This window comes from Cololabis saira, chromosome 7, assembly GCF_033807715.1.
Source record: "Cololabis saira isolate AMF1-May2022 chromosome 7, fColSai1.1, whole genome shotgun sequence".
NCBI lineage: Eukaryota > Metazoa > Chordata > Actinopteri > Beloniformes > Belonidae > Cololabis > Cololabis saira.
In genome coordinates this window covers 10,827,576-10,854,555 of record NC_084593.1, presented here as the reverse complement: position 1 = coordinate 10,854,555, position 26,980 = coordinate 10,827,576, and the positions used below count along the sequence as shown (strand labels likewise).

General features: G+C 42.1%; 1 protein-coding gene across 12 annotated transcripts in view; it reads left to right on the top strand.

Moving 5' to 3' along the window:
* The window catches only part of LOC133446751 (rap guanine nucleotide exchange factor 2-like), a 133,217-nt gene that overhangs the window by 91,549 nt on the left and 14,688 nt on the right, over positions 1-26,980 (top strand). For 6 of the 12 annotated variants that reach the window (XM_061724804.1, XM_061724809.1, XM_061724802.1 and 3 more), the window contains 19 exons: positions 4,530-4,661; positions 9,246-9,423; positions 11,434-11,570; positions 12,621-12,779; positions 13,416-13,568; positions 14,621-14,785; positions 15,690-15,797; positions 15,884-16,087; positions 18,531-18,639; positions 18,774-19,050; positions 20,144-20,301; positions 20,521-20,535; positions 20,941-21,181; positions 22,203-22,586; positions 23,694-23,905; positions 24,012-24,135; positions 24,582-24,605; positions 25,676-25,899; positions 26,311-26,478. In XM_061724804.1, coding sequence (XP_061580788.1) covers positions 4,530-4,661; positions 9,246-9,423; positions 11,434-11,570; positions 12,621-12,779; positions 13,416-13,568; positions 14,621-14,785; positions 15,690-15,797; positions 15,884-16,087; positions 18,531-18,639; positions 18,774-19,050; positions 20,144-20,301; positions 20,521-20,535; positions 20,941-21,181; positions 22,203-22,586; positions 23,694-23,905; positions 24,012-24,135; positions 24,582-24,605; positions 25,676-25,899; positions 26,311-26,478 — 3,172 coding nt within the window. The remainder of the gene's footprint in view (positions 1-4,529; positions 4,662-9,245; positions 9,424-11,433; positions 11,571-12,620; positions 12,780-13,415; positions 13,569-14,620; positions 14,786-15,689; positions 15,798-15,883; positions 16,088-18,530; positions 18,640-18,773; positions 19,051-20,143; positions 20,302-20,520; positions 20,536-20,940; positions 21,182-22,202; positions 22,587-23,693; positions 23,906-24,011; positions 24,136-24,581; positions 24,606-25,675; positions 25,900-26,310; positions 26,479-26,980) is intronic. The other 6 variants (XM_061724806.1, XM_061724803.1, XM_061724814.1 and 3 more) reach the window with 4 other exon arrangements.

The following is a 26,980-nucleotide window of genomic DNA, read 5'->3' as shown; positions in this document are numbered from 1 at the left end:
ACATGTTCCAGTTCAGATGTTGAACAGGTCAAACCTGCCTTTGGCCCCTTACCACCCCTGCACACCCAATGAGAAAAGGTGCGGCTACATGTGGTGTGTTCCACATCACTACAGCAGAATTAGTGTTCATCTTTATGTATTTGTTGTTGTTTAGGGTTTTTCACCAAGGAACTCGTGGCTCACTATTGAATGCTTTGTGGCAGGTTCTATCCAACTGTATTGTCCACCGGGTTAGGCTGATTATCCCGCTCCAAAAGATGATGGGTCATCTTTTTGGAGCAGGACATATTCACCCGTCCACATACAGACGGTGAAGAGATTGAGAACCAGCCGGGGCTTCCACACAGCAATCTAGGTCATTAGGTCTACTGTGTAATTTAAGGAGCGCCACATCTGCTCACATGTAAGCAGAACTGAGTGTTGTGGCCTGGGCATTAGAGCAATGCTTAATCCCCCTGTGACAGCCGATTGTATGAATTTTCAGTTTGCAGTTCTGCAGACCTCATTTGTTTTGGAAGAAAACACTGAATTTGGGGCACGAAAGTACAGAGAGATCTTTACAGAAAAAGACAGGGGAATCATCACAAATTCATGCAGTTGCATATTATATTTTCTGCCTATCAAATATAAATAGTCATCTTGCATGATCTGTGTAAATCAATTAATGTTAACAACACAGGCTGCATGTTTAGTCGTGTCTTCCTGCTGCTGATTGGTAAAGCTTGACAAGTGTGTCATCGTGCTTGTGCCAGCTTCACCCAGTCGCCTGCATTCCATCAGGCCGGAGGTCGTAGGACCAGCACATGCTTACGGACCGCCTTATTGACGGACATACATATGACCTAAATGAGAAGAGAGAAAGGATTAAGTGTTGATTATCCCCTGCCTTTATCCCTCTCTCCTGCCCTCCCTGTATGGCTCCCCTATTTCTGGGGGGCGGGGCTTGTGTCTGCTCAGCCGTTTGTTTAGAGGAGGTGGGGCCTCCTGGCATCTGCTATCATTATTATTATGGACATTTAAACCATTATTTAAAGAACCTATTGACAAAAACCACATAGCAGGTCTTGTACTTAATCAGTGAATAAAATATTCCATTAATTCAGCTCCAGTGCACCTCTATTTATTCAGTATGCAGTTGGAATTCACAACAACGCTGCCAGGGATTTGTATTCAGAAGATGCCTTTTCTAATTTAACATTATAGCGTTTGATTTTGTGCGTTTACTAGGAATGGACGATATTTTACCGTTCACGATATACCGTCAAAAAAATTCCCCGCGGTAAGAATTTGTCATCTCGCGGTAAAAACAATAAATTCCCGTTGATGACGTTTTTGTGTAAAGCTGATTTATGGAAGGAAGGAAGGGAGGAAGGGAAAAAAGAAGGGAGGAAGGAAGGAGGGAAGGAAGGAAGGAAGGAAGGAGGGAAGAAAGAAAGAAAAAGAAAGAAATGAGCCTGAAAGAAAGAAAGAAATGAGCCTGAAAGAAAGAAAGAAAGAAAGAAAGAAAGAAAGAAAGAAAGAAAGAAAGAAAGAAAGAAAGAAAGAAAGAAAGAAAGAAAGAAAGAAAGAAAGAAAGAAAGAAAGAAAGAAAGAAAGAAAGAAAGAAAGAAAGAAAGAAAGAAAGAAAGAAAGAAAGAAAGAAAGAAAGAAAGAAAGAAAGAAAGAAAGAAAGAAAGAAAGAAAGAAAGAAAGAAAGAAAGAAAGAAAGAAAGAAAGAAAGAAGTTTTGCAGTACAGGTGTACTAATTTAATTGGTTTTTATTATTTCAATTTAATTGGTGTAGTTTAATTAGTTTAGGTTGTTTTAATCGTCATTTTTATCGTTATCGGGATAAATGCCAGAAATGATCGTGATACATTTTTTAGTCCATACCGCCCATCCCTAGTGTTTACTTTCACCAAACGCAACATTTTTTGACTTTGACTTTCCTGTCTTGTTGTCGAGTCTTAGACCCAAATCTTCTTAATTTTTTTAGAAAAGCACACTAGTTAGCTCGGCCTAGCTGTGTCTCGCAAAGGCTACTCAAAGAACATCAATCCGGAATTTTCACAGGGCTATTTTCAGTTGTAGACTTGTATATTAATGGTTATGAATTATAGTGTAGTTGGAGTACACTGAGGGAAAAGAAAAACAGTCAAAGACATGTTTGATTGTAAAGGAGCGTGTACAAATACAGCAGCGCAGCTCGCAAGTAGTTTTTGACGCCAAGCGCTGCAGCTTCCATTAATTTAAATTGTGGACACTCTCTGGGTACACAGTAAATTTCCTTTGAGATAACAGTAAAGTAGACGTTGTGGCTCAAAGCCACAATGATCTGACAACAACTGTCTTATCATAAATATGAATAGTCAGAGTGTCATCTCCAACATAACTTCACCTCTAAGTGTGATTAAATGCACCATAAGAGTCATGAGAAGGAAATGTGATGAGACAGTTTCGCAGTTAAAGAAAGGACGAGAAAAGATTCATCACACAATATATTGTCCAGCCAGTGATAATAACGTGGAAGTCGGCTGGAGGCGTTCGTAGTGAAATCAACCAGACAAGGGGATTGGAAATAGCAGCCTGGGGGTGGGGGGGTGAAACTGGGCCCTCTGGTCCACCATTTTGGTTAGTGCAGCCAGCCAGATAATTAAACATGATGGCAATCTTTGACACAGTGTAATCCCATCACACCTCAGTGCCACAGGAGCTCTACTGTCTGGATCTCACTCTGTTGTCTCCAACTCTTTGTGAATTGATTCATCTCATTTTCTAATCGTCCGTCTTCTTTTACCGTCGTCCAAAGTAGTCTCCCCTGGCAGCAAAACTCTTCAACACTTAACAAAGGATCACAAAGAAATGTATTAAAATGAATGCCGGATCATTTTATTAGAAAATCCGCCTCCAGAGATGGATTTCTATCTAAACGCTTTCAATTGTTGTCCGTGTATAACTTTCATCCGAGGAAAGTTGTTAACAGACGAGACGACTTTTACTCCCAGACTAATGATTCCAGAAACAAAAAACTCAAGTTAAAACCTTTCCTTTAAACTCGTAGTGTTGCCCTTCTTTGTCATTTCTTCCTTAAGCTTATTTAAAATTGTGTGTTCTGCACAAAAACACTCAAAGTGAAGAAAATTTAAAGTTGTCAAACTACACACCAGAAAAACTTTGAACCTACTCTCCAGATGTTTAGATTTGGCTCACATTTCCTGCCGCAGCAACAACAGAAACACTAACTGCATCGGCCCAATTTGACTTTTGGGTTTAAAAATAAATATTGATGATCTTCCACAGCCAAAAGTGGAGTTGAAAGTAGCTCGCTGCAAATAGTCTCCCTGTGGAGTGTCAAATATATACATTTGTAAATAAATCATTTGGCCATAAAATATTCACACGTATAGACACCATGAACCAGTTTACGCTGTTGGATTGCACTTCTAATTCATCCCCGTGGCAAATAATTACAATAAGTTAATTGATTTGTCTTTTAAAAATTGAAGATGCAACAGTTTTAATCAAACATGAATTGGACATTTATTGGCATAGTACCTGCAGACAATTATTTTTGCTTAAAACCATTAAAGAACTATGAAAATAGTTTTCTCTTCTAATAATGCCCAAATAAAATCAGTAGAAAATCTCAGTTCAGACTGTTGGACTTCCAACAGCTGCACTTCTTTTTTCTTTTGTCCGTCTGCTTTGCTGAAATGTTGGCGGGCGGTTTCCGATGTGTTTTACATTTTGGGGTCAACTCCGTGGAGAAGCGCGCGGCTCATTTACAGCGTTGCTAATTATAGCGGTTACTTTATGCAGCGTGGATTACTCAGAGGGGCTTCCCTCATTTCTGCCTGATGTTTATTCAGTTCAGTCAAGTTATGTACTTTAATCAGGAACCGTCTTAATGCAGCAGTTCTAGTTTACGTGTTTATCCAAACTATTTGTTTCTGTTCAGTGACACCGTTTAGTAAAATATGAGATTTTTTAAGTTTGTGCTTTGGCAGAGTAACATTGAAATACATTAAAACCTAAGCTCCAGGAGAGCGTCTCTTCATCATGACCAGTTCTGTCAAGCTTTTCTTTGTTTTAGTAACAATTTTTATGCAAATCTTGAGTTTTTAAAGTGTCACTAATAAATACTTCTCCTCCGATTTCATTGTGTAATAATTACTCCTGAGGAATGACTGAAAATACTGAGATAAATTAATCTTATTCTTTAGTGAACAACGTGTTTGAAGCCACTTTTCAGTTAAGATGAGAAGGAGCACGTTGCAGGTTTTCATACCTTGCAAAAGCCAGCTTGCCTGGTTTCACCTCCGAACGATAGACATGACCAAAGAGAACCAGTGGGGAAGACATTTGTGTTCATAATTAACTTCTAACATCCTCACAGAGGTGAAAGACGGCGTGCAGCTGCGGACAGCTGTGGACAGCTGTGTCCAAACGCCCGGCCGTCAGCTTGTGTGTCAGAGTGAGCGTCCGCAGCAGCTGCTGGCTCGGCCGATACTGACCATCTGTGTGTATGTTGTGTGTGTGTGTATGTGCAGCTCCCTGCAGACTTCAGCAGACTTCACCTGGCTGACGGCTTACACCCACAGGTGACCCACGTCTCCTCCAGCCACTCAGGATGTAGTATCACCAGCGACTCTGGAAGCAGCAGCCTGTCAGACATTTACCAGGTAAGGCCTCCCCTCACAGGTGCTGGATCTCCAGCCCGGACCCCCCACCTCCTCCCCGGGATGCTTGAGTTGGTTCGGTAGTTTTACCAACAACTAGATGAGCTCAGCAACTTTCAATTTAAAAAAAAGTCCATCTTTTACAGAAGTGGTGGTTAAATTATATCTGAATATTTAATGGGAAAGGAACGAATCAAATAAACACTAAGTTGATGTTTTGGGGTTCTGTCTCGGCTTAAAGGGGACCTATTATGTCATCTAATACCTATTTTAAACAGGCCTTGAATGTCTTAAAAACAAGCTTTTGATTGTTTTTTCTAAATAAATTAGACATTCAGCCTCTGAGTCATGTCTTTATCATCCCATTCTCTAACCTCATTATCTATGCAGGGTTCTGAGTGGGCGGGGCTATGATAATGAGGCACTGTGCTGATTGGCTGCCTGAATGACGCGATACACCGCTACGAAAAAATGGCAGAAGCTCCGGCCGGTGGAGTTACCAGTGTCCTAACTGCATGCGATTTGAGCGAGCGTCGGTGACAAAATCAATTCCATTGCTTTATTTTCTATTGGACTATCCTAACTGGCCGTTTTGAGCTGAACATTTGTCGGACGCCCTGCTTCTATTTTCTTCCTGTCGCTCGCGTTGAAAGCCGGTTGAAAGCGCTGTAGGAAACGGTCATGGACGAGGAACGGCTGATCTAGTTAGTTGAAATGAGAAGTTATCTCTATGATTCCTCCTCATTTCACTACAAAAACCTCAATAAAGTGGCAGCTGCTGGAGGGAGATGGACAGAGAGCGTCCGATGTCACGCAGTGCGACGCGATAGTCGGACGCTCTCATGCAGTTAGGACACGGTGTTTAGTTGTGGGCGTGGTTTGCATTTTGGTTACGTAACGAAAGGGAGCAGAATCTGAACAGCTTGTAGATCCACATCACACTGGATGGATCATCCGGGCGGCTGTACAGACACTGTAGAATTTGGTTGCTTTCCTCCTTCTCTGAGTTGGCAGGCTGAGGGGAGACCACTTTATATATGTTAAAGCAGGAAAAAACCTGTTTTTCATAATAGGTCCCCTTTAAGCAGGACAGCCTTGTCATTGAGGGGACATAACAACTAGCCATGCATTAATTCTCATCAGTCCATCAGGTAGGACACTTTTCTAGCTGTTTATTTGCAGATTAAGCTTCCAGCCCCATGCTTCCTGCCCCATGACGCTGACAGGAGACTGCTGCTGCTCAGCAGGCGGCAGGAACGGGCCGGTGGATGCAGGCAGGAGGGCCAGCCTGCATCCCGACTCCACCTCTGCCTTTCATAACCTCAAAGCAGACACGTGCACCGCTGGGGATTTACTACACGCTCTCCCTGATAATTTAATGCTAAATCAGAGATGAAATCACCAGCAAACTCATTGAACTGTGTTTCTGATTTCCACGAGTCGTGTGAGAGTAAGATGATAAATAAACATCACAAATGGACTCAAAGACAGAAAATAGCCAGACTCTGTGATTATGAAGTCCCCCCCTCACCCCAAACCCGACTAATTGATCCTGTTAACACGCTCCTCCCGGCTCATTGCATCCTGATACCGTCACCTGCTGCGTGTGTTGTGAGTTTCTGTGTTAGCGTGCTCGTGACTGCTCGGGGGCACATTCAGTCACATTCACTTTGTTCTGCTAAAACCTCTGCCGGTGTGTGTTCTTTGTGTGTGGGGGGCATTAGTTCTGGCTGTTGGAGTCCAGCTGTATGAGCGAGTGTGTGATATGTATAAGGATGGAGGTGTGTGTGCGCTGGCCGTGCTGCTCCAGGCGGGGGGGGGGCTTGAACCGTCTCCACTGTCCCGGCTCTGTGATCTCTACTCAGTGGTTTTCTGCGAGTTTCTGGAGTGTCCTCCGTGTCCTGCTGTCACCTTTCTCCTCTAGGCTGCAGGCTTTCTCTTGTAAATGTTGTTTCTGTCCCTCGATGCCACATTCACTTGCTTTGACTTTTCCTTTTTCCTCCCTCTCTTGTCATGTCCCTTTCACAGATGTGTCTGATTCCCAGGAGTCTACTTGTGGATTTACCTGCATTTTTATGTCTACAAAGTCACATAAAATAACTCCAGTCCCTCAGATTTGCTTCTTTTTTCAGTAATGATGATGAAATTAATAGGTTTGGCTTTCACAGTGTTACATGGGCAGTCATTTAACAATTTGAAAGATTTGAATAGCCTTTTTTTTTGTAGATAAAATGTATTTTCAGACATCTTTATGGTCAAGAAGAAAATGGAGAGAACAAGGGTCTGAACTGCTGCCAAGAGCTTGATCAAAGGGAATTGTTAGGTTGTTCTGTGTAGGGAAGAAAATGGCTGTCTGTTGCAGGCCTGTGTGGATACGGCTGCTAACTGAGGAGAATATTTATCAGCTCCATGTACAACCACAAGCACTGGTCCAATCTTTCTTTTGTGTTTGCCGTATAAAGATCCACCTGCGCTGCTTCGTGAGGGTTTTTAACCTCGCAGGGTTTCCTTGCATGGTCTTGATCTTCAATATTTGCTTCTTCGTTTGTATTTGGGATGATTGTATTTGATAAAGATACATTACTCTATGCTGCTGTGATATATATTCCCCTACTGGTTTCTCTGCTAATCATTTCCACCTCTTTAATGAAGGTTAACAGATGAGCTGTAACCGTGATAAGCAGCCTTTTGTTTTGATTCACCTTCTTCTTTCTCAGTCTTTAGCCAACTACTCTGGATATAAAGTATTAAAGTGTAAAAAAAGAACCCTTAGTAACTATTATGACTCATTATGACTATGCTGTCACTTCTATGCAATCACTTTTTTTTCCCAATGCGAGCCAAAGTTGCCCCCCTGCAGCTTTTTGAGTAAAAACCTGGCTCCACATGTCACTAGTGGCTAATGTTTGATCTGACAGGGATTCGTTCTGAAAGCTTCACATTTTAGCCATCTTTGTGCCGATTGTTGTTGCCGGAGAACTGAGCGCCGCTGCCCTCATATCAACAATCTAGGGCCGAAGTGAAGACCACCACATCATCCTCACGTCACCGCAAACATGGCGCGCTGTTTGTGTCTGAATAAATCATGAAATTGGTCCTTTGAAAGCATTGATCCAAGAATAGCCCTCATGAAATATTAATAGGGCCTGACTAGCCCACTGTCTCCCGATGCTTACTGCAGGTTTATGGATTTTTGATACAACATTCAAAAGAAAAAGAGAAGAGACAACCAGTTAAACTGGAATCAGAGTGTGAATCGTCAGATGTCACATCTGACCGCGAGTCACACTGATGTAAAAAACTCTGGTCACTTGTGCTGTTTCATGTATTTTGTGTGGCGTGGTGAACCTGTTAAGTTTGTTTAGCATCATACAAGCATGTTCACTTATTGACTGGTGGCATTTTTATGCTTCATATCTTTCCCTTCTGCCTTGTGGATATGTTGATAACACATAAAGCTCTCTGAGTGATCTGTAAACGTCTAAAGGTCTCACACATGCACCCCTCTCCATCCTTGCAGACGGGGCTCTGGCTCCGCCCGCCTGAGAGCGAACCAGTGACGCCCCAATGGCCAGTCAGACGCTGAATCATTAATGAGCTCCTTCCACATGGTTTTTGAGGAGAAATGACACGAGGTCTCTGCGAGCGGCTCGGGCACGGAGACCTGGAGCATTAAAACATTTAAGGCGGACCGGCAGTCTGGGAGGAGAACATGCGTCTGGCTCTGGGATTTTGTGGACAGTTTGCAAAGGCGACCTTCTCTTCCTCTGGTAAAAAGCTTGAGGTCGGGCACCACATTGGGGTGAGACGCTCCGCTGTTGGATGATTCAACGACGGTGCTTTTTTATTTATCTTCCAATTGCTTTGTTTTGCTGCGCGAACGGCTTTTCCGTGTGAACATGAACCAAGTAATATGCTCCCTTTGTCTCGTACAGATGTACTTTCTTTGATAAGCGCAGGAGAGGAGCTCCGTCAGTGGCGCTCATGCACGAGTAATTGCATTACGTTCACTTCTCATCTCAGTTCATTTTCTCGGCTCCGCACATATTTCATCTTGTGCTTTCAAAGAACAGGATCTGGCTGCGAGGCTGGCTGTGGAGGCTGCTGAAGGGGAGAGGAGAGGAGAAGAAAGTTGGGACTTAATGAGCTTGTTACTATGCACAGCAGACTGTTTGCTATGCAGTGTTGATGTCTGTCGTTCTCATACTGTACTCAGTGCCTCTTAGGCGTTGCACAAAATGACTCAAATCTGCATAGTTGTACTTAATAGTTGGTACTTTGGTTGGAAAAGCACAGCATTGTGTTTTTAAATGTGCTCTGTAAAACGTGTGTGGAGCTTCTGAGCTCTGGCGGCTGAACTGAGGAGGAGTTTTACTCCCCGAGTAGTTACAGTTGCTGCGTTGTGTTGCTTGAGCGTGCAGCCGGCTCTGCCGAGGGTTTAATGTGATGCCAGAAGACGGCTGGTCATCTGACCTCGTGGTTGTGGGGCAGCTTTCAGCTGCCGGTGCTGCTGGATGGAGAAGCCCCGTCCCTCCTCGTATCCATCATTAATCACCGCTCTTCCTCACATCTGTCTCCTCCTCTCAGGCCACGGAGAACGAGCCCGGAGACATGGACCTCAGCGGCCTCCCCGAGACCGCCGTCGACTCCGAGGAGGACGACGACGAGGAGGACATCGAGCGGGCGTCCGACCCCCTCATGAGCAGGGACATCGTGCGGGACTGCCTGGAGAAGGATCCCATGGACAGGACGGACGACGACATCGGTGAGCTCCGCTTTGGACTTTTATCTTCTTCTCCGGTGCTGTAAGTGGATGATTAAGCAGCATCCAGACATTTAACTTTGCACAGGTTGTTCTCAGTCCATGTTTCCTCTTCTCATGCGTCCGGAGAGTTATATTTCTAAGATATCTTTGGAAAAATATGTGAAATATTAGTTAAAAACACCATCAGCGTTGTTCCAGCCTGCTTCTTAATTACCTTCCCTGGTTTTTAATAAAAGTGGCGCTCTGTAGAGCCACTCCCATCTCTCTTCTTTAAGCAGCCACAGTAAATTTACATGGATGTGAAGTCTGCGCTGCTCTCATTGACAGTCTGGGCTTTCGAGTAATACTCAAAGCCATATCAGGGTTTTAGTATCATATCCCTCAAAGCTATGACTCAACTCCAACACTAATGATCGGCGTGTTTAGGAAAGGAAAAAAAAAAGAAAAAGTTCCACACACACAGCCAGGGCTTAGCTCCTGATGTGGACTCGCTGAGGATGATGAGGGTGGAGAGAGAGAAGGAGCGAATGCCAATCCCCCACCCTGATCTACCCACTGTACGCCCCCTCCCCCCCCTCCGCCGGCAGGCTTTTCTAGGTCACTCCAGTACATCCTCTCTCCTCACCTCTCCCAGCGCATTAAAGTTTCAGAGCTACCGCAGCTTCACACACAACGTTGTTGCCATGCCAAGGCCGGGTCAGCCGGTGCAGCAGACCTCTGCTGGGGAGGCGGGAGGCGAGAGCTGGATGCTGGATCTGGGGGTGGGGGGTCGGGGGTGGGGGGCGGGGATGGGTGCGTGCAAAACATCCTGGGCTTTGTATACCGCCCAGGATTTCCCCCCTCGGCGACACACCCAGCGAATTGTACCCAACAATGAATTCTTTGTTTCCGCCAAATGATTAGATTTCTGAATTTGAACATAAATGTGAAGCTCTAACTCACGGTAAACATTTCATATCCACATGCTGCAGGTTTATTTATTTATTTGTTTATTTAATAAGGATCCCCATTAGTCTTCACCAGGGGAAGACTATTCTTCCTGGGGTCCACACATAGACATACAAAAGATTACAATAATCACAACTCAAAAAGGGTGAAAAACATTCACTAGAATTCATAAAATAATACATTGAAACACAAATAAAAGATTAAGGAACCAACCAAAACCATCCACATCTTAAGTAACAATATTTGCTACTATCATCAGATCTGTATCCACTTTTGAACAAAAATAGTTTGCCACGACTTTATAATTTATAATATACTTATACTACTATACTATATATACACTCATAGCCTAAAGTAATTTAGAATATATTTACTATTAAATGTATAATATACTTAAAATTTGCAAAATAATCACAATATATACCTAGGACAGGTAATGTAAAAAAAAAAAGAGAAGAAAATATGAATATATTTTGCTTTCTTAAAGAAATAGTGCCATGTGTGAACATTTAGGGGTAAGTGGTTACATCATGGACATGTTGCCCTTGACATTTATTTGAAACATGATCTTTATCAGTGCTTTGGAGCAAAAGTGGGAAATTTCATACAACTATTTAAATGCTTAGGTAATAATTTTGTATGAGCATTTGGTTTTGAACGTTATCCTCTATTAATGCAGTCTTAGTTTGTTTTCTGTTGCTGCTAACTCCTTTCACTCACGTAGAGGTCATCCAGTGATCCGTCAGCGATTGTTCTTGGCTTTTCCTCGAAGTTTATATCAATAGAATTGATATTTGGCTTTGGCCTACTTCACATGATGATTCCTCTAAGGGCTCTTGGTGATGATGATCCATTTTTAAGCTCCAGCTTCCAGCGCGTGTCCTCTTGGCTGGGTCAAGGGAGATGCGTGAGCAGGCTTGCCAAGAGCACTTCCTGCCCTCTCTCTCCCTCTCCCTCCCTCTCTCCCTCTCTCTCGTCTGAGTGTCAGGGCTCTTCAAGTTTGCTGCTTTTTTTTTTCAAACTTAAATGCCTCTGGTGTCTCTCCTTTTGTCCCTCACACAGAGCAATTACTGGAGTTCATGCATCAACTGCCAGCGTTTGCTAACATGACCATGTCGGTGAGGAGGGAACTCTGCGCTGTCATGGTCTTCGCCGTGGTCGAGCGCGCCGGAACCATCGTTCTCAATGATGGAGAGGAGGTGCGTGTTGGTGCATATTCATTCACCCGTCAGCCTGCCCTTGCAGCCGTGTCTCGCCTTAAATTACACTCACGCATGTGTGCGTGTCTGTGCGCGTCTCTCAGCGAACCTGTCCAGAGTTTCACCTCTTCATATCAACAAATCTTTCTTCCATTTCAGTTTTTCCTGCTCTGTTAAACCTGAATGGGCCGACATCACTTATTGCACTTTTTGTAGGATCCATTAAGCATTCAGAGCTAGACATTTTCTCTCTGACGTCCAGACATGGCCTGTGGTTTCAAAGAGGACAATTGGCTTATTTCTCTTTTTTTGTGCTGTAATGCCCTTCGACAATAGAGCAGACTTTGTCTTTATGGCCTGGCTGCTGTAGTAAATGGATGTTTTCAGAGAATGTGGGGTTCATTGAGCATGTCATTGCTGTTGTGGTAAAACGTGTGACTCCAAAATATCAGCTCTTCAGGAATTCTTCAAAAGAAAAATATATTTACATTTATAAAAAAACACAAGTGCTTTAGTATATTGAATTTTCTGATTTAAGTCAGCCTCTTTGTGATGCCTCAATCTGAGGAAACTAAGAAACCATCTGATAATTCATCTGTTACTGCTAAAAGTAAAAGAAATACAGAAAAAAAAAATACAGGCATATAATTTATGTTTAGTTGTGGAAAGGGGGTGGGATTAAATAAGTTTATACTTCCTCCCACTCCTTTTCGAACATGTAACTGAAATATGTTTTTTGATGTGTTTTTTTTTTCTTTATGTGGCGGAATGCCCACCTGTATTTGTTTCTCTTATCTTTTTTTCTGGTTTTTTTTTTTATATGCATGTTCGAAATAAAATAAATAAAAACGAACGAAGATGAAGGAAAAAAAAAAGTTTAGTTTTTTTGTTTTTTGATATGAATAATTTTGATTCCAGTCTTTGGAAATATGATTATCTATCTAAGAAGTTTCCTTTTATTATCGTCCTCTTTGTAATTGAATCATCCTTGCATTGGTTGCTTCTCTTGTGTATTAAACATGAACGGCTTTGTTTGTGCGGCGGCTCCAGCTGGACTCGTGGTCGGTGATCCTGAACGGCTCGGTGGAGGTGACGTACCCCGACAGCCGGACCGAGGTGCTGTGCATGGGCAACAGTTTCGGAGTGTCACCCACCATGGAGAAGGAGTACATGAAAGGCGTGATGAAGACCAAGGTGGACGACTGCCAGGTAGGGTCTCTGGGTCGATCTGTTCTGCTCCACCGGCCGTAACGGGTCCATTTCCTTTGCATCGCGGTGTAAAAGTCGCGGCGGGAGCCCTGTCATCTGGCAGCATTAAATCCTGCTGTGACCCACTTGTGCTGAAAGTTTGTTTCGGCCTCTAGCATTCCCTCACATGTGACAATTAACCCTTTTCAAAGAGAATAGGCCATTTTATGGGGCAAACGGCATGATCACATTATTTGCATCACATATTTAATTAGAATAGTTCACTCAACAGGGAAAGTTTACAGACCGAAATGTTTATGTTTACAGTCTTGTAATCATGAAATCATCAGGACCAGATGAGAAAATCTTTACTGCTAATTAGCGAGAGCCGTGTTTGGTAATCTATCTGCGGGGTGGTGGTTAATCACTTGGCGGTATATCTTTCTGGTCAGCACTTATCAGTTATATTGCTCTGAGTTGGCTTCTTAAAATGTTTGCATCAGATAGACTAACAGATGTAGGTTTAATTTGACCCATTATCACCAGCAATAAAGAAAACTATCTCTGTAATTCCTTTCGGCTCATTTAACAAATCTATATCTTCCAAGTTGTTTTTGGTTAAAAGGGCTGCTTGTGTGTCTGTTTGTCTTCCCCTAGTTCGTGTGTATAGCTCAGCAGGACTACTGCTGCATCCTGAACCAAGTAGAGAAGAACATGCAGAAGGTGGAGGAGGAGGGAGAGATCGTCATGGTGAAGGAGCATCGTGAACTGGACCGAACCGGCACCAGGAAGGGACACATCGTCATCAAGGTAACAGACCAGCAACCGAGACATTCGTAGTAGTGATGCACCAAATGTTCGGTAACTGAAATTGTTCGGCCGAAAATAGCAAAAAAAACACTTTCGGTGTTCGGTGGAATAAGTGGGGGAAAAAAACGAACAATTAATAACAGCGTGTGATGACGCAATCAAACAGCGAACAGCGTGGAGGGGCGTGCAGTGTTAAACACAGCAAACATGTCAGCATGTCAGATCATTACATCAGATCATTGAGTGATTTTAAGTCTAGAATGAATGCACTTGAGACAGCATCTCTGATTTGTAACTGTTTTAAATTATCTCCGTTTTTTTGTTTCATTTGATTTTATTTGATTTTAATATTTTATATTACACCTCTGTAAATTTTAATATCTGAAATCTTGTGCTGCTTCTTGGCCAGGACACCCTTGCAAAAGAGATTTTTAATCTCAATGGGTTTCTTTTCCTGGTTAAATAAAGGTTAAATAAAAAATTACTTGGATGTGGGGAAAAAGCAGAGGACACGAGAAATGATCCAGGCTGAGTTGGATTTGGGAAACCGCTTGGTGATGGAGACGGTAACGGGTCGCACAGCGCAGGAGATCAGGGAGAGAGCGCAGAGAAAAGGGCCCGTACTACCGATGCGGTGGAGAACCCTCACTGTCTATGTTTGACGAGATCCTCCAAGAAAATAACCCAGATTTTTACAATTATTATACAAGGCTTCAAATTGCGAAGATCAGCCCTGACCCACCGTGACCCGATTAACTGGATTTGAACGGGAGAAAATGAAAAAGGATTATGGGAAAAAATACAATAAGTACAGTAAGACAAATTGTGACTGGCGGGTATTTCACTGCACATTTATTTGATTTATGCAATGGTGAAAAAATTGGCAAAAATAAATGAAAAACTGCGAAGAACCATCGTTCGGTATTATTCGGCCTAGTGTTTATTATTATTTTCGGTTTCGGCCACAAATTTTCATTTCGGTGCAGCACTAATTCGTAGGCTCGTCGTCTCTCGGGGAGAAACGTTTCTAAATGCACAATGTTCAACCTCAGGGCACAGCGGAGCGCCTCACCATGCACCTGGTGGAGGAGCACTCGGTGGTGGACCCGACCTACATCGAGGACTTCCTGCTGACCTACAGGACCTTCCTCTCCAGCCCCATGGTCGTGGGCAAGAAGCTGCTGGAGTGGTTTCACGACCCCAGTCTCAGGGACAAGGTACAGGCAGCAGGACCGGCAGTGTTCGGTATTCAGAGTCTCGGTCTGTTTTAGTTAGAAGAATGTCCTGCAGATAAGGTGGAATAAGTGAAGTTATACTTCCAGGGTTCATACGTTTTGAAAAAACCTGGAAAAGTCATGGAATTTGAAAATGTCATTTTCAAGGCCTGGAAAAGTTTTGGAAACATAAGTTCACCCCAAAAGTTTTGGAAAAGTCATGGAATTAATTTTTCTCACTTAATGATAACATTTAGTAATAACAGCCTATAAGGTAGATTTAAAATTGATCAATAAATATTTCGTATAGAAAAGTCTCACGCGTTCTCACGCATGACGTGCCTATCATCTTGCGCATCATGCAGATCAGTTATTATTACAGTTATATTAAATTACTATACAACATATACTACAACATAGTGCTGGTATATCAGTGTTAGTTTAAACAAATGTTTATTTTGTATAAAACCATAATTGTCATTAGATCTCCACCGTGGTGACTTTTTACATAGTTTTATTCCTATATTTCATTCATACATTAACGTTTTAGAGGTCATGTATAGCCATGGAAACTTGCTGCCAAGTCATGGAAATGTATTGGTTAAAATGTGTATGAACCCTCTACATCAGTTGGCTCAAGAAACTATTAAAATCATGTCAAAGGGGAATATATAATAATAATCAAATGGAAACCTCATACTGGAGTTTGACAGAACTAATCCATGACACCTGTTAAAATATAGTTTGTATTCCTTTCTGATGTGATGTATGTTATTTTATAAAGAAATGCAGACATGCTGTGATGAGTATTTGAGAACTTTTCCAGGACAAATACAGAAGCTTTTGAGGCATGAACCTGCATGTGAACCTGCATGTTTAACCTGCACGTCCTGTCCGGTTCCTCCAGGTTACACGGGTAGTCTTGCTGTGGGTAAACAATCACTTCAACGACTTTGAGGGCGACCCCGCCATGACCCGCTTTTTGGAGGAGTTTGAAAACAACCTCGAGAAAGAAGTAAGTGAAGCATCCAGATTTTTACACATGCAAAAAAAAGGTGGGAAATACATTTTTATTTGGATTTGCTTTTTTTTTCTTTGCAGAAAATGTGCGGGCACCTCAGACTGTTAAACATAGCGTGTGCTGCTAAAGCCAAGCCGCGGCTGGTGACGCTAACCAAGCCGTCGCGGGACTCCCCTCTGGCGTTCAGCCTCCTCGGAGGGCAGGAGAAAGGCTTCCGCATCTTCATCGATGCCGTGGAGCCAGGGAGCAAGGCAGCAGAGGCTGGCCTTAAGCGTGGCGATCAGGTGAGAGTCCTGATCTCTATTTTTTTTTTTTTTCACAATATGTTTGTCATTTTTTTGTTTTTCAGACAACATTTACACATACATTTCATAGACACACATACACTTAGCTTGCACCATTTTCAATTGAAATATAAATAATATATTGAATTAACCAATCAAGGAGGAAAAATAAAATAAATTAAATAAATAAATTAAACAGAAGTAAAAAAAATAAATAAAAAAATCCACAATATTTACAAGTTATTTTCAGGCAAATCTTGCACTTTCATCTGTCATAATGTTCATATATGGTTCCCAGAGTTCAGCAAAGTCCTTTCGTTTTCCTTTAGCAATGTACGTTAGTCTTTCCAGTCCGATACAGTCAGAAAGCTCCTTATCCACATTCTCAATGTCGGAGCATCCATACTCTTCCAACATAGTGCAACAGCTCTTCTGGCCTCCTGATCTCTATTTTTGCTCTGAAAGACCTAAAGCACATTTTTCAACATCTAGTATCGTTTTTTTAATTAGTCCTCGTAATGCTACGAAACACTTTTTTAGTGGCAACTGTGGGAAAAAACTCCTTCTACACAGTCACACACAGCAGCTCCTGAATGGATCTTTTTTGGCAGCGTTGAAGCTCATTTTTGTTGTGAAATTGGTTTTGCATTTTCTTCCAACGAGCGTTAAGAGTTCTTTTGAGAAGTCTCAAAGTGAACTTGCCAGGAGCCGGGGGCGCCGCGTGTTGACTCGCTCGTCACAACTCGACTCCTCAACCATTTCACACTCGGCAGGCCTCTCGGCTTTGAGCAAAGTCTCTTAATCCACGAAACCGTCTTGAGAGTGTCTGGATGGGAGTTAAACCCTGCTGACTCCAAACATCCCCTGCAGCTGTTGGGCCAGAAGGAAGCAGAGAAAGCCGACTTCCTTGGAAGCGTTTGCTCTCCAACCCTTCCTTTATTTCCCTTCTTCAGTCACTGGCATCATTCACTCCTCCAGGACGTTGCTTGATTGTCAGGGGGCCGTTCAGTATTTTTCAGTGGGGTTCTATGCAAAGTCTCACTAATCGCAACTGATCCTGAAGTTGTTTTTTCGGCCTTGTAAGTTGGTGATTACAGGCCTGTAAGTAGTTTAAATGACTGTGAAAGGTGACTTCCTTTACCCCCAAAGAGGAAGCGGCAGCTTGATGCTTGTGTTAAAAAGACATAATCCGACAAAGAGGGCAATTTGCAGTCCCCAAGCGCCATTTTAAATTAAACCATATACTAGACAATATGATGTAATTAATGTGCTGGAGACCTGGAGTAGTTTATTGTGCTCAGTGGTCATTTAACCTTTTATTTTACCAGGAATTCCTGTGAGATAAAATCTTTTTTTTTCTTTCTTCAGTTAAGACGTTATAAAATCATTGAGGCGCATAAGTACAAAGAAGCAAAACTGAATAAAAAAACAACCTTACAAGACCCAAGCATACAATTAAAGCATCATAAAACAATTTAAATCCAGTTTAAGAATAGCAATTACGTGCTTCTGTTGAACAGAAAGGTCGGAGGGAAAAAGCCGTGTCGGTGATGAGCGGGAGTCGTATCCACTCCTGGCAGGAGACGTGAGGCGACAGATATAGGGCTAGTTTGCCCAAAATGACCTTCTAAATAAATAAAAACCAGTGCTGTTGGCTTCTTTAAATAGACTTTGAAGTAACCTGCCTTGAACCCGGTACGCTGGTTGGGCACGTCCCATCCCGCTCGTCAGACTAGTGCTTTGATTTTCCTCAAATGAAAGTTATTTAGCCTGAAGTTTAGCCAGACAGTTTATAAAAAACATTTTTATAGTCTTATTTTCACAGGTAATGTGTATCAAATGGATTATTTTTAAATTTTAAAGATTCAGAGCTCCATGAAACGATGAAGGAAATTTAACAGACCTTTTCAAACGGTGCATTGAATAATTGCGCCAAAACATTTTGCTTTCACAGCATGTTCTGCTTTAAAGAGGGTTTTTAAGAATTTAATAGGACTCTGAAAAGCCAAAGAAAGTTGGACATTTGAAAAGGTGTTTGCAGCCTGTGTGTATTGTAACATTGCAAGTTAAAGGACAATTCCAGTTTAATGTAGCTCAAATAATTGATTCATCGTTACGTCTTTATCTTTTTTCTTTAACTTAATGCCAACAACATACGTGTTATTACACTTGAAGAGAGACGTATTACAGTTAACGATTCCAGCTGGTTTGTAAATGACGTGCAGATGATGGACTCCCTGATTAATTTATTTAGATTTCGGTGTATGTGTGCACATATAAACCCCCCCTGAATATCAGTCTTTTTTGTTTGTTGAGACGGGACTTTGAGCCATCACCTCTGTTGTCATTACTAGTTACTAATTGATTTACTGGTAAAATCAGCCAAACAGTAAAAGATCCTAAATTCCAGGTGATGTATTTCTCTGATCTCTTCTCTCCACAGATCTTGGAGGTCAATGGGCAGAATTTTGAGAATGTCCAACTCAACAAAGCCATTGAGATCCTAAAGAACAACACCCACTTGTCCATAACTGTGAAGACAAATCTTTTAGGTGAGATTTTCATGTCTGGATTCTTTTATGCAATAATCATGTTTATCCTCGTGGTTTCATCATGTTGCAGATGTCAGATAGTAAATATATACCAATAAAGTTTTCTTGACTGATCTCAGCTTCTTACCTTTCAGTGTTTAAAGACCTGCTAACGCGACCAGAACACGACCACGACCTGGACGGCGACGAGGAACACGACAGGAAGAACGGCGCTCCCCACCTCCCCAAGATCGGGGACATCAAGAAGGCCAGTCGCTACTCCATACCGGACCTGGCGGTGGACGTGGAGCAGGTCATGGGTCTGGAGAAGGCCAGCAAAAAGGCCAAGACCAACACAGTGGGAGGACGCAACAAGCTGAAGAAGATCTTTGACAAGACGCTCACCAGCATCCTGCCACCCAAACCTTACAAGTAATAAAAACTAATAATGGAGAAAATAATCCCATCATCAGTCAGCTGGAATATTACATCTGCACAAGTTTGCTGTCCATCTTGACAGTTACATGTAGTAGTGGGATATAAAGTAGAGTATTATTATGATCAGACCCCAGATCAATACAGTTGACAGTCTTGTGAAATGAATGAAATTTTTAATGTGATTTAATCAGTACTCGAGTTGTAAAAAAAAAAATCAGGGGGGATGGTGGATTTTATCATATGGGGACAGATAATTTGTGCTGATTACAAATAATATAATATATTACAAATAATAGCAGTGACCAAAACAGCTGCAGAAATACTGCAGGAATGACATAGCAGCAGTTAAATGCAGCCTTCTGTAAGCTTTAAATATCCACTGGGCTTACATCAAATACATCAAAACACAACAATAAAAACACTTTTCTGAACTTATCAATATGACTCTGTCCTTCACAGGATAAGTAACATGGATCACTGCAAAAACTCACAATCTTAACAAGAATATTTGTCTTATTTCTAGTTAAAATGTCTAATTTCAGTAAAAAAATCTAATTAAACTTAAAACAAGACTCATCACTAGAAAAAACAACAATTTTCACCTGTTTCAAGTAGATTTTCATTTGAAATAAGTAAAAAAAAATCTGCCAGTGGAACCAGATTTTTTTGCTTGTAATAAGAAGATAAATCTTGTCCCACTGGCAGATTTTTCTACTTATTTCAAGTGAAAATTTACCTGAAAAAGGTGAAAATTGTCAAATAAGTTATTTTTCTGGTGTTATTTTTCTGGTGATGACTCTAAATGTTGAAATAGCAGTAAAACCACATTCATTGATGAAATGACATAAGGGATGGAAAGGGGGGATGACAGCTTTACAGGGGGGATGATTTTGACCGTTTTTATTTCAGAGGGGGATGCCATCCCCCCTCATCCCCCCTCATCCCCCCTCAACTCAGGTACTGGATTTAATGTGTAACATTGTGTGGTGCTACAACAAGCAGCTTCCAGTTTACAACGTCACAAACAGCGCCCTCTGCCTGTTACTGACAGAACTGCTCTCTCACCTTCTCTTTCTTGTTTCCATAGTGATGTTTGCGTTGGCCAATCACAGGACGACAGCATAGTGGGAATGAAGCAGTCCAAACAGATCCCACCGGCTCTGCCCGTCAGTGGGAACCTGTCGTCGTCAAACCCCGACCTGCTGCAGTCGCACCACCGCATCCTCGACTTCAACAACCAGCCTGGTGTGTATCTAACTGCTGTAAATGAATAATGAGACACAGCGAGGTTTATGGTCCCAGTTATATACACTTCACCTCTTAAAAATGGCAACCAAACTTAGTTTATCACCATGAAATCCATTGTTGCTCCATCAGCCATGTACATAAATCCAGTAACAGTGCATTTCCATATAACGTATAGATATTAACTACAGTGCATGTATGTGTTTTGTGTGTTTTCAGTGCCAGATATTTTGAGTGAGTACCTTCCCTCCTCGTGCTTCTGTTTCTCCTGGAACAGTCAAGCCTTTATTGTCAGACTTGGCTCTTCCAGCTGTACTTTAGTGTGCACATGCAGCATCAATTCAGCTGACCTGCAACCTTAACTTTTCTGTGGGTGCGTGGGTGATATGGCTTTTGCCTCTACCCTTCTTTCCCATCATTTATCAGTTTGATTAGAGGGTTTTATGGCAATGGTGGAGGTGTTTTATCACTAAGCAGCTGCTGTTCAGATCAAAAGGCTCTAGTCATCCCTTAAAAAACAGCCAACAATCACTGGGGCTTCATCTTTCTTTGTGATTATGACATTCAAACCTTTTAATTTCTTAATTACAAATAAGCTGATGAGCATCGATGCTTATAACCACATTTGTTTCTGCACAGATATGTCGGACCAAGTGTTGCGAGTCTTTAAGGCGGACCAGCAGTCTCGGTATATCATGATCGGGAAGGACACGACGGCTAAAGAGGTGGTGGCCCAAGCCATCCGGGAGTTTGCCCTGACCGCCGCCCCCGAGGCGTACTCGCTGTGTGAGGTGTCCGTCACGCCAGAGGGCGTCATCAAACAGAGGCGGTTGCCAGATCAGCTTTCCAAGCTCGCCGACAGGATTCAGCTGAGCGGAAGGTACAGTAACTATGAGGGATGTTTTCTGTTAACACCCTGCAAATAACCATATAATACCCACATTTACAGTGTAAAAGGCAAAGATACAATACAATTATGTAATAATGAAAAGACTCATAGAGGCATAGGAAATAGAAATGGGTCAATGACATTACACCTATATTTTCTGAAAAACAGATTTTTTTTCAATTCAAAAAAGGTTTAAATGGATAAAAAGAATACCATGTATATGACCAACCTGTCCCACATATGGACTCACTTCAATTTTACAAAAAATACTAGTTATTTGGGATTTTGTTGTCGTTTTAAGCATCAAAATGTCATGTGGGGCCACCGTCCGACCATGACTCTTGTTTTGAAAACTTTTTTTGAAATAACTCTAAATGTATTTAAATCAATCTTCTGCCCTTTCAGGCATGATTTATGAAGTGTCTTGTAGTGTGTAAGATTGCAACACGTTTGTATTTATATTTCCATCATAATATACAAACAAAGTTTGACTGATGATCCATTTTATGATTATCATGTGGCGCGACCATTAAAAAAAACAACCATTTTGTATAACACTGAAAACTTGTAAAAAAAAAAAAAGATGTCAAGATGTTAAGGAAATTAATTTATTTTAATATGAATCACGGTTGCACCACATGACCTTTTTTAAGGCTAGTGCCAATTCATCTTGACAAAAAACTCTGAAATCACTTAATTTTTATATGAATTTATGTGTACACAACATTCTTAATGTTTGAACTACTGCAATAGATATTCTTTTTTTATTATTTTAAAATTGACCTGTTGAAAATCCTTATTCATCATTGACCCAAATACATTTTATTTATTCTGTGATCATCTTTTCCAAAAGCCAAACTCAATTACTTGTTTTTTTTCCAAATGTTAACAGTGAAATCTGACTGATCATGAATCATACCAAACAAAAACCGATGAATTCTGACTTTTGAGTGGAAAAGTACTGGTTATCTGACCCAGTGAACCACAATAACTGAAGCACTTGTACCATCAGATACTACCTAAAGAGCAACATGGAGACGGAGACGTTGTGCTCGGACGATGACGCCCAGGACCTTCTCCGGGAAGGCCAGATCTCCCTGTTACAGCTCAGCACGGTGGAGGTGGCCACGCAGCTCTCCATGCGGGCCTTTGAACTTTTCTGTGCCATCGAGCCCACCGAGTACATCGACGACTTGTTCAAGCTGCGCTCCAAGACCGGCTCTGCGAGCCTCAAGCGCTTCGAGGAGGCCATCAACCACGAGACGTTCTGGGTGGCTACGGAAGTGACGCGGGAGCCCAACCAGCTCAAGCGCATGAAAACCGTCAAGCACTTCATCAAAATAGCCCTGCACTGTCGGGAGTGCAAGAACTTCAGCTCCATGTTTGCCATCATCAGGTGAGGCTCTGTGTAAACAGCGGGAAATATAGTGTGTTATTGTTAGGGGTGTAACAATATATCGTGCCACGAAATTTTGCGATACAAAAACGTCACGATACGTGTCGTGGAGGTGACAAACTGTATCGCGATATTGGGTTATTAATATTAATCTATTGTGTCGACTAGTAACGTGCATCCGACCACGCGCGACGACCCTGGACCAAAATCTTACTGTGCTCAGAAGAAACTACTACCGTTTTACGGTCCCGTTTTGAGCTCTGAACCTTTACTTATGTAAGGTTGGTGTAGTGTAGAGTTAAGCGTTACCTTATTAAATCAAAACTTTTTAGTAGGATAAACAGTGTAGGATTTTAGAACATCAACACAGCCCCTAGTGCCGTACTGTGGCGTATCACTCCGCCCAATCTAAAACAGACTAATCACTACAGATAAAGTGACTAGTGTCATTATAGTCCCTGATTAACATCAGAATATATATATTTATAAAATAATGAACCCTGAATTACCAAAATAACCTTCTTAACAAAAATAAATCTCCTCTTACACTTATAAGGTGAGCATGAATCAATATTTTTTATGATGTAAAATTGTATGTATTTATTTACTTGTATTTATTTAATTTTTGTTAAATTTCTGGAAAAGAAAAATGTCAAATCATATATGAGAGAAACTATTCAGTTTGTGGCAAAATATTTTGACTTGTATGAAACTGAAGATGCATAATGCAAACCTGACATTTACTTTTTGTTCAGTTTGTGGAAAATGGTTGGCCTGGCTTTCTCTTTAAAACTTAAACAGTTATAAAGCATTACAAACTGTAACAATACGGCAAACGTACAGTATTGTTTTGTATTTTGTGTCTTTCAAATAAAAGACAATTTTTTCCAGTCATATGTTCCTCATTCAAGGTTGTTAAAAAAATACTGCTATAATATTGTATCGTTATCGTGACCTCAATATCGTGTATCGTACCGTATCGTATCGTGAGATTAGTGTATCGTTACACCCCTAGTAAATATAGTGTTATTGTGTTATATTAGTCGTTGTACCATCTCCAAAAGATCCTCCACTTACCGTTTCCTTGGTAACCGCTTCTCTCTACAGTGGGCTGAACTTGGCTCCGGTGTCCAGACTGAGAGGAACATGGGAGAAGTTACCTAGCAAGTATGAGAAGTTGTTTGGGGACCTGCAGGACCTCTTCGATCCCTCGCGAAATATGGCAAAGTACAGAAATGTCCTCAACAATCAGAACCTCCAGCCACCAATCATTCCCCTGTTCCCTGTCATCAAGAAGGACCTCACCTTCCTACATGAAGGTAAATGACATGAAACGACATTTGCAGCCAGTGACCGTTTTAACCTGATGAAATCTGCAGACTGTTTCCTTCATTGAGTTAATTATTTCCCCTCTGTGTTTCGTAGGCAACGACTCTAAGGTGGATGGCCTGGTTAATTTTGAGAAGCTGAGGATGATCGCCAAAGAAATTCGTCACGTGGGGCGTATGGCGTCCGTCAACATGGACCCGGCCCTCATGTTCCGAACCAGGTCAGAAAGCTCTCACTAGCAAGGACACTTGTCAGGTTATAACTGATCCTCCACGTTCCCCGTAGGCCGGTCAGCCCTGCCCTGTCTCACGACTCCAGGGTCAGCGGGTTCACTAGACTGTCAGACTTCTGCATCACGCTTTTCCTTCAAGCAGCTGTTCCCTCCTCGAGCAACTGTTTGCCTTATGCACATTGTTGGCGTAAACTGTGCTCACAGCTTTTGTGAAAGTGTCTCTTTGTCTAATGACGTGTCTCTCGGTGGAGTGTTAGCATTTGGTTTCCTTTCTGCCGACTCTCTCGTGGGTCTTTTGGTGAAATTGCTTCTCTTTGGTGATCTTGGTGGTCTTTTCTGTCCTAAGCCGTGTCTCCTCTTTTTTTCTATCTACTCAAACACCCTTTGCCCCTCTCCCCCCCCACGCTTCTCTGTTCATGGCACCCACCCTTTAGGAAGAAGAAATGGAGGAGTTTAGGGTAAGTTTGGTGACCCCTACGACCTTTGCCTTCCCTGCACCACAGCCCTCCTCTCTGCTGACTCTGCGTGCTGTTCTCCTCGTCTTCTCCAGCCTTATTTTTATTAACCCGTATGATTTGAATTCTCCTAACACTGCCTGACACTGACCTCGGGATACTGAGTGAAACAAAGGTCACGTATGTTAAGAGGAAAGGCCTACGGGACACCTATGCCGGGCCAACATTAGCAAACGTGACCTTCTGTTGAATGTTTGCACCACGACATGCATGCACCCCTCGTCCCAGCGCTTACGAGTCTAAAAACACCCCAGATTCTAGGCAGGAATGTTATTTTTGTTTCATGTTTTACATTTTCGTGGTCAATTGGGAAATCATTGCACATTCCGAACATTTAATAGGAAACATATGGAAGAATACTACAGTCACCTGGAAGAGAAGAAGAGATCTTCCTCTTCTGCAGATTGTATTTATGACGAAGTGTCTTTACAACAGAAGATTAGTTACTTTATCGTTTAACTATGAGCTCATTTTCTCATTATGATAAAACCATCAACTTGAGATGTTCAGCAAGGTCGTACGGTCTTGAGGGAGTAATTAATTCAAGTTGTTTCTGTTAATGGTGCTTGTACTGACGAGGGTGGATGTGGCTCTGCGTGTCGGCCAGACTACCGGCGGCCGAGCTCCTGCTGCTTCTGGCCCAGAACAAAAGCCTTTAGTGTGATTACAACCAACTCTGAGTCAAACCACAGAAATGTAAACTATGAATTTGCAACACCAGTCCTCCCCTCCACTCCTCCGTTATTTGATAACAGCTGTCACCCCCCGCCGCCCCTCCGCTGCCTGGAATGTCTGGAATGTTTTGGACTTAAGAGAAATACCTAACGCTGCTCTCTGCATGTCTCAGTTCAAACGCCATGCTCCCCCGTGTAGTTTCCTAGTGTTAAACGAGCAGTTTCAGCCAAAATTGACACTCTTAACACACTGAAGTAGTTGCACCGATTAAGTCTTTCTCTGTTCTGTTTGTTTTGTCTTCGTGGCACGCGAACCTCTGTTCCTCTTTGTGCATGCAGGTCTCTAAGTCAGGGTAGCGCCAACGCGGCCATGCTAGACGTCAGCCAGACAGGTGGCCACAAGAAGCGGGTGCGACGCAGCTCCTTCCTAAATGCAAAAAAGCTTTACGAGGACGCCCAGATGGCCAGGAAGGTCAAGCAGTACCTGTCCAACCTCAGCCTGGAGACGAACGAAGAGAGTCTGCAGACCTTCTCGCTACAGTGTGAACCCTCCATCAACACATGTGAGTGCAACATTAACACATCCCTCAGATGTTAGATAAACCTGCCACTTGATGTGAGCCAATGCAGCGCTGTCCCTTTTTGTCTAATGTTTATACAATTCACAAATCTTGATTATACACACATTTCTCCTACTCTTGGACATGTTCACTGGCTCTGCAGCCCAGATGCACAAGCTCGAGAATAAAAATATTTCTGAGCTTTGAGGCCAGTTTCCCCACTCTGATGCCAACTTTACTTGCCATTAATGCAGTAACAGAAGAGCACTATAATTCTGGACCCTCGGCCCTGATCATTGTCTTCAACTTTACTACCGAGTCCCGCCCGCTCACAAGTCCTCCCACCCCAGCATTTGAAATGCAGCTTCATGTTGGAATTAAATTCCCTTCTCCTTCCTCCGCCTCACTACCTAGTGCCGAAGAACGCTGGTGGAAAGCGACCAGACACGTCTCCCGTCGTGTCCCGAGCTGCCAGCCAGCAGAGGGGCACGCTGGCCAAGGGGAACCAGGCCCTGCAGGTCCCGGCCGTCGCCCTCTACCCGTCTAGAAAGAAAGTGCCAGTCAAGGATCTGCCGCCTTTTGGTAAGAGAAAAATGAAGCCCTGGATAACGAACCAGTCTACAAGCAGATAATATTCTTTTTTTTTTTTTTTTTGAGATCAATAGCCAAAGTAACAATGGTACATACATCTTTATAACTATTTTGAAAAAAACTAAACAATAGAAAGATCACTATATTCAGTGACCGTAGTGTACCAAGTATCACTAAAAGAAAATCTTTAAAAAAAAATTTTTTTTAACCCCTCAAACATAGAAACATAAAAAGAAGATAAAAATAAATGGATATAAAATTATAGCAGGATAAGAATTAATTACGCAAAAAAAAGAATAGAAAATAAATAATAAAAAAAAAGAAATAAAAAAAAAGAAAAAGAAAATAAAAGAAAAAAAGAAAACAGCTCACTAAACTATTATTCTAAACACCATGATGCAAATACACACCCACACATAAATAAAATTGCAAAAAGGAAAGAAAAAGTATATGAAAACACCTGAATGAATGCCAAGCACTAACAGGCACCTCT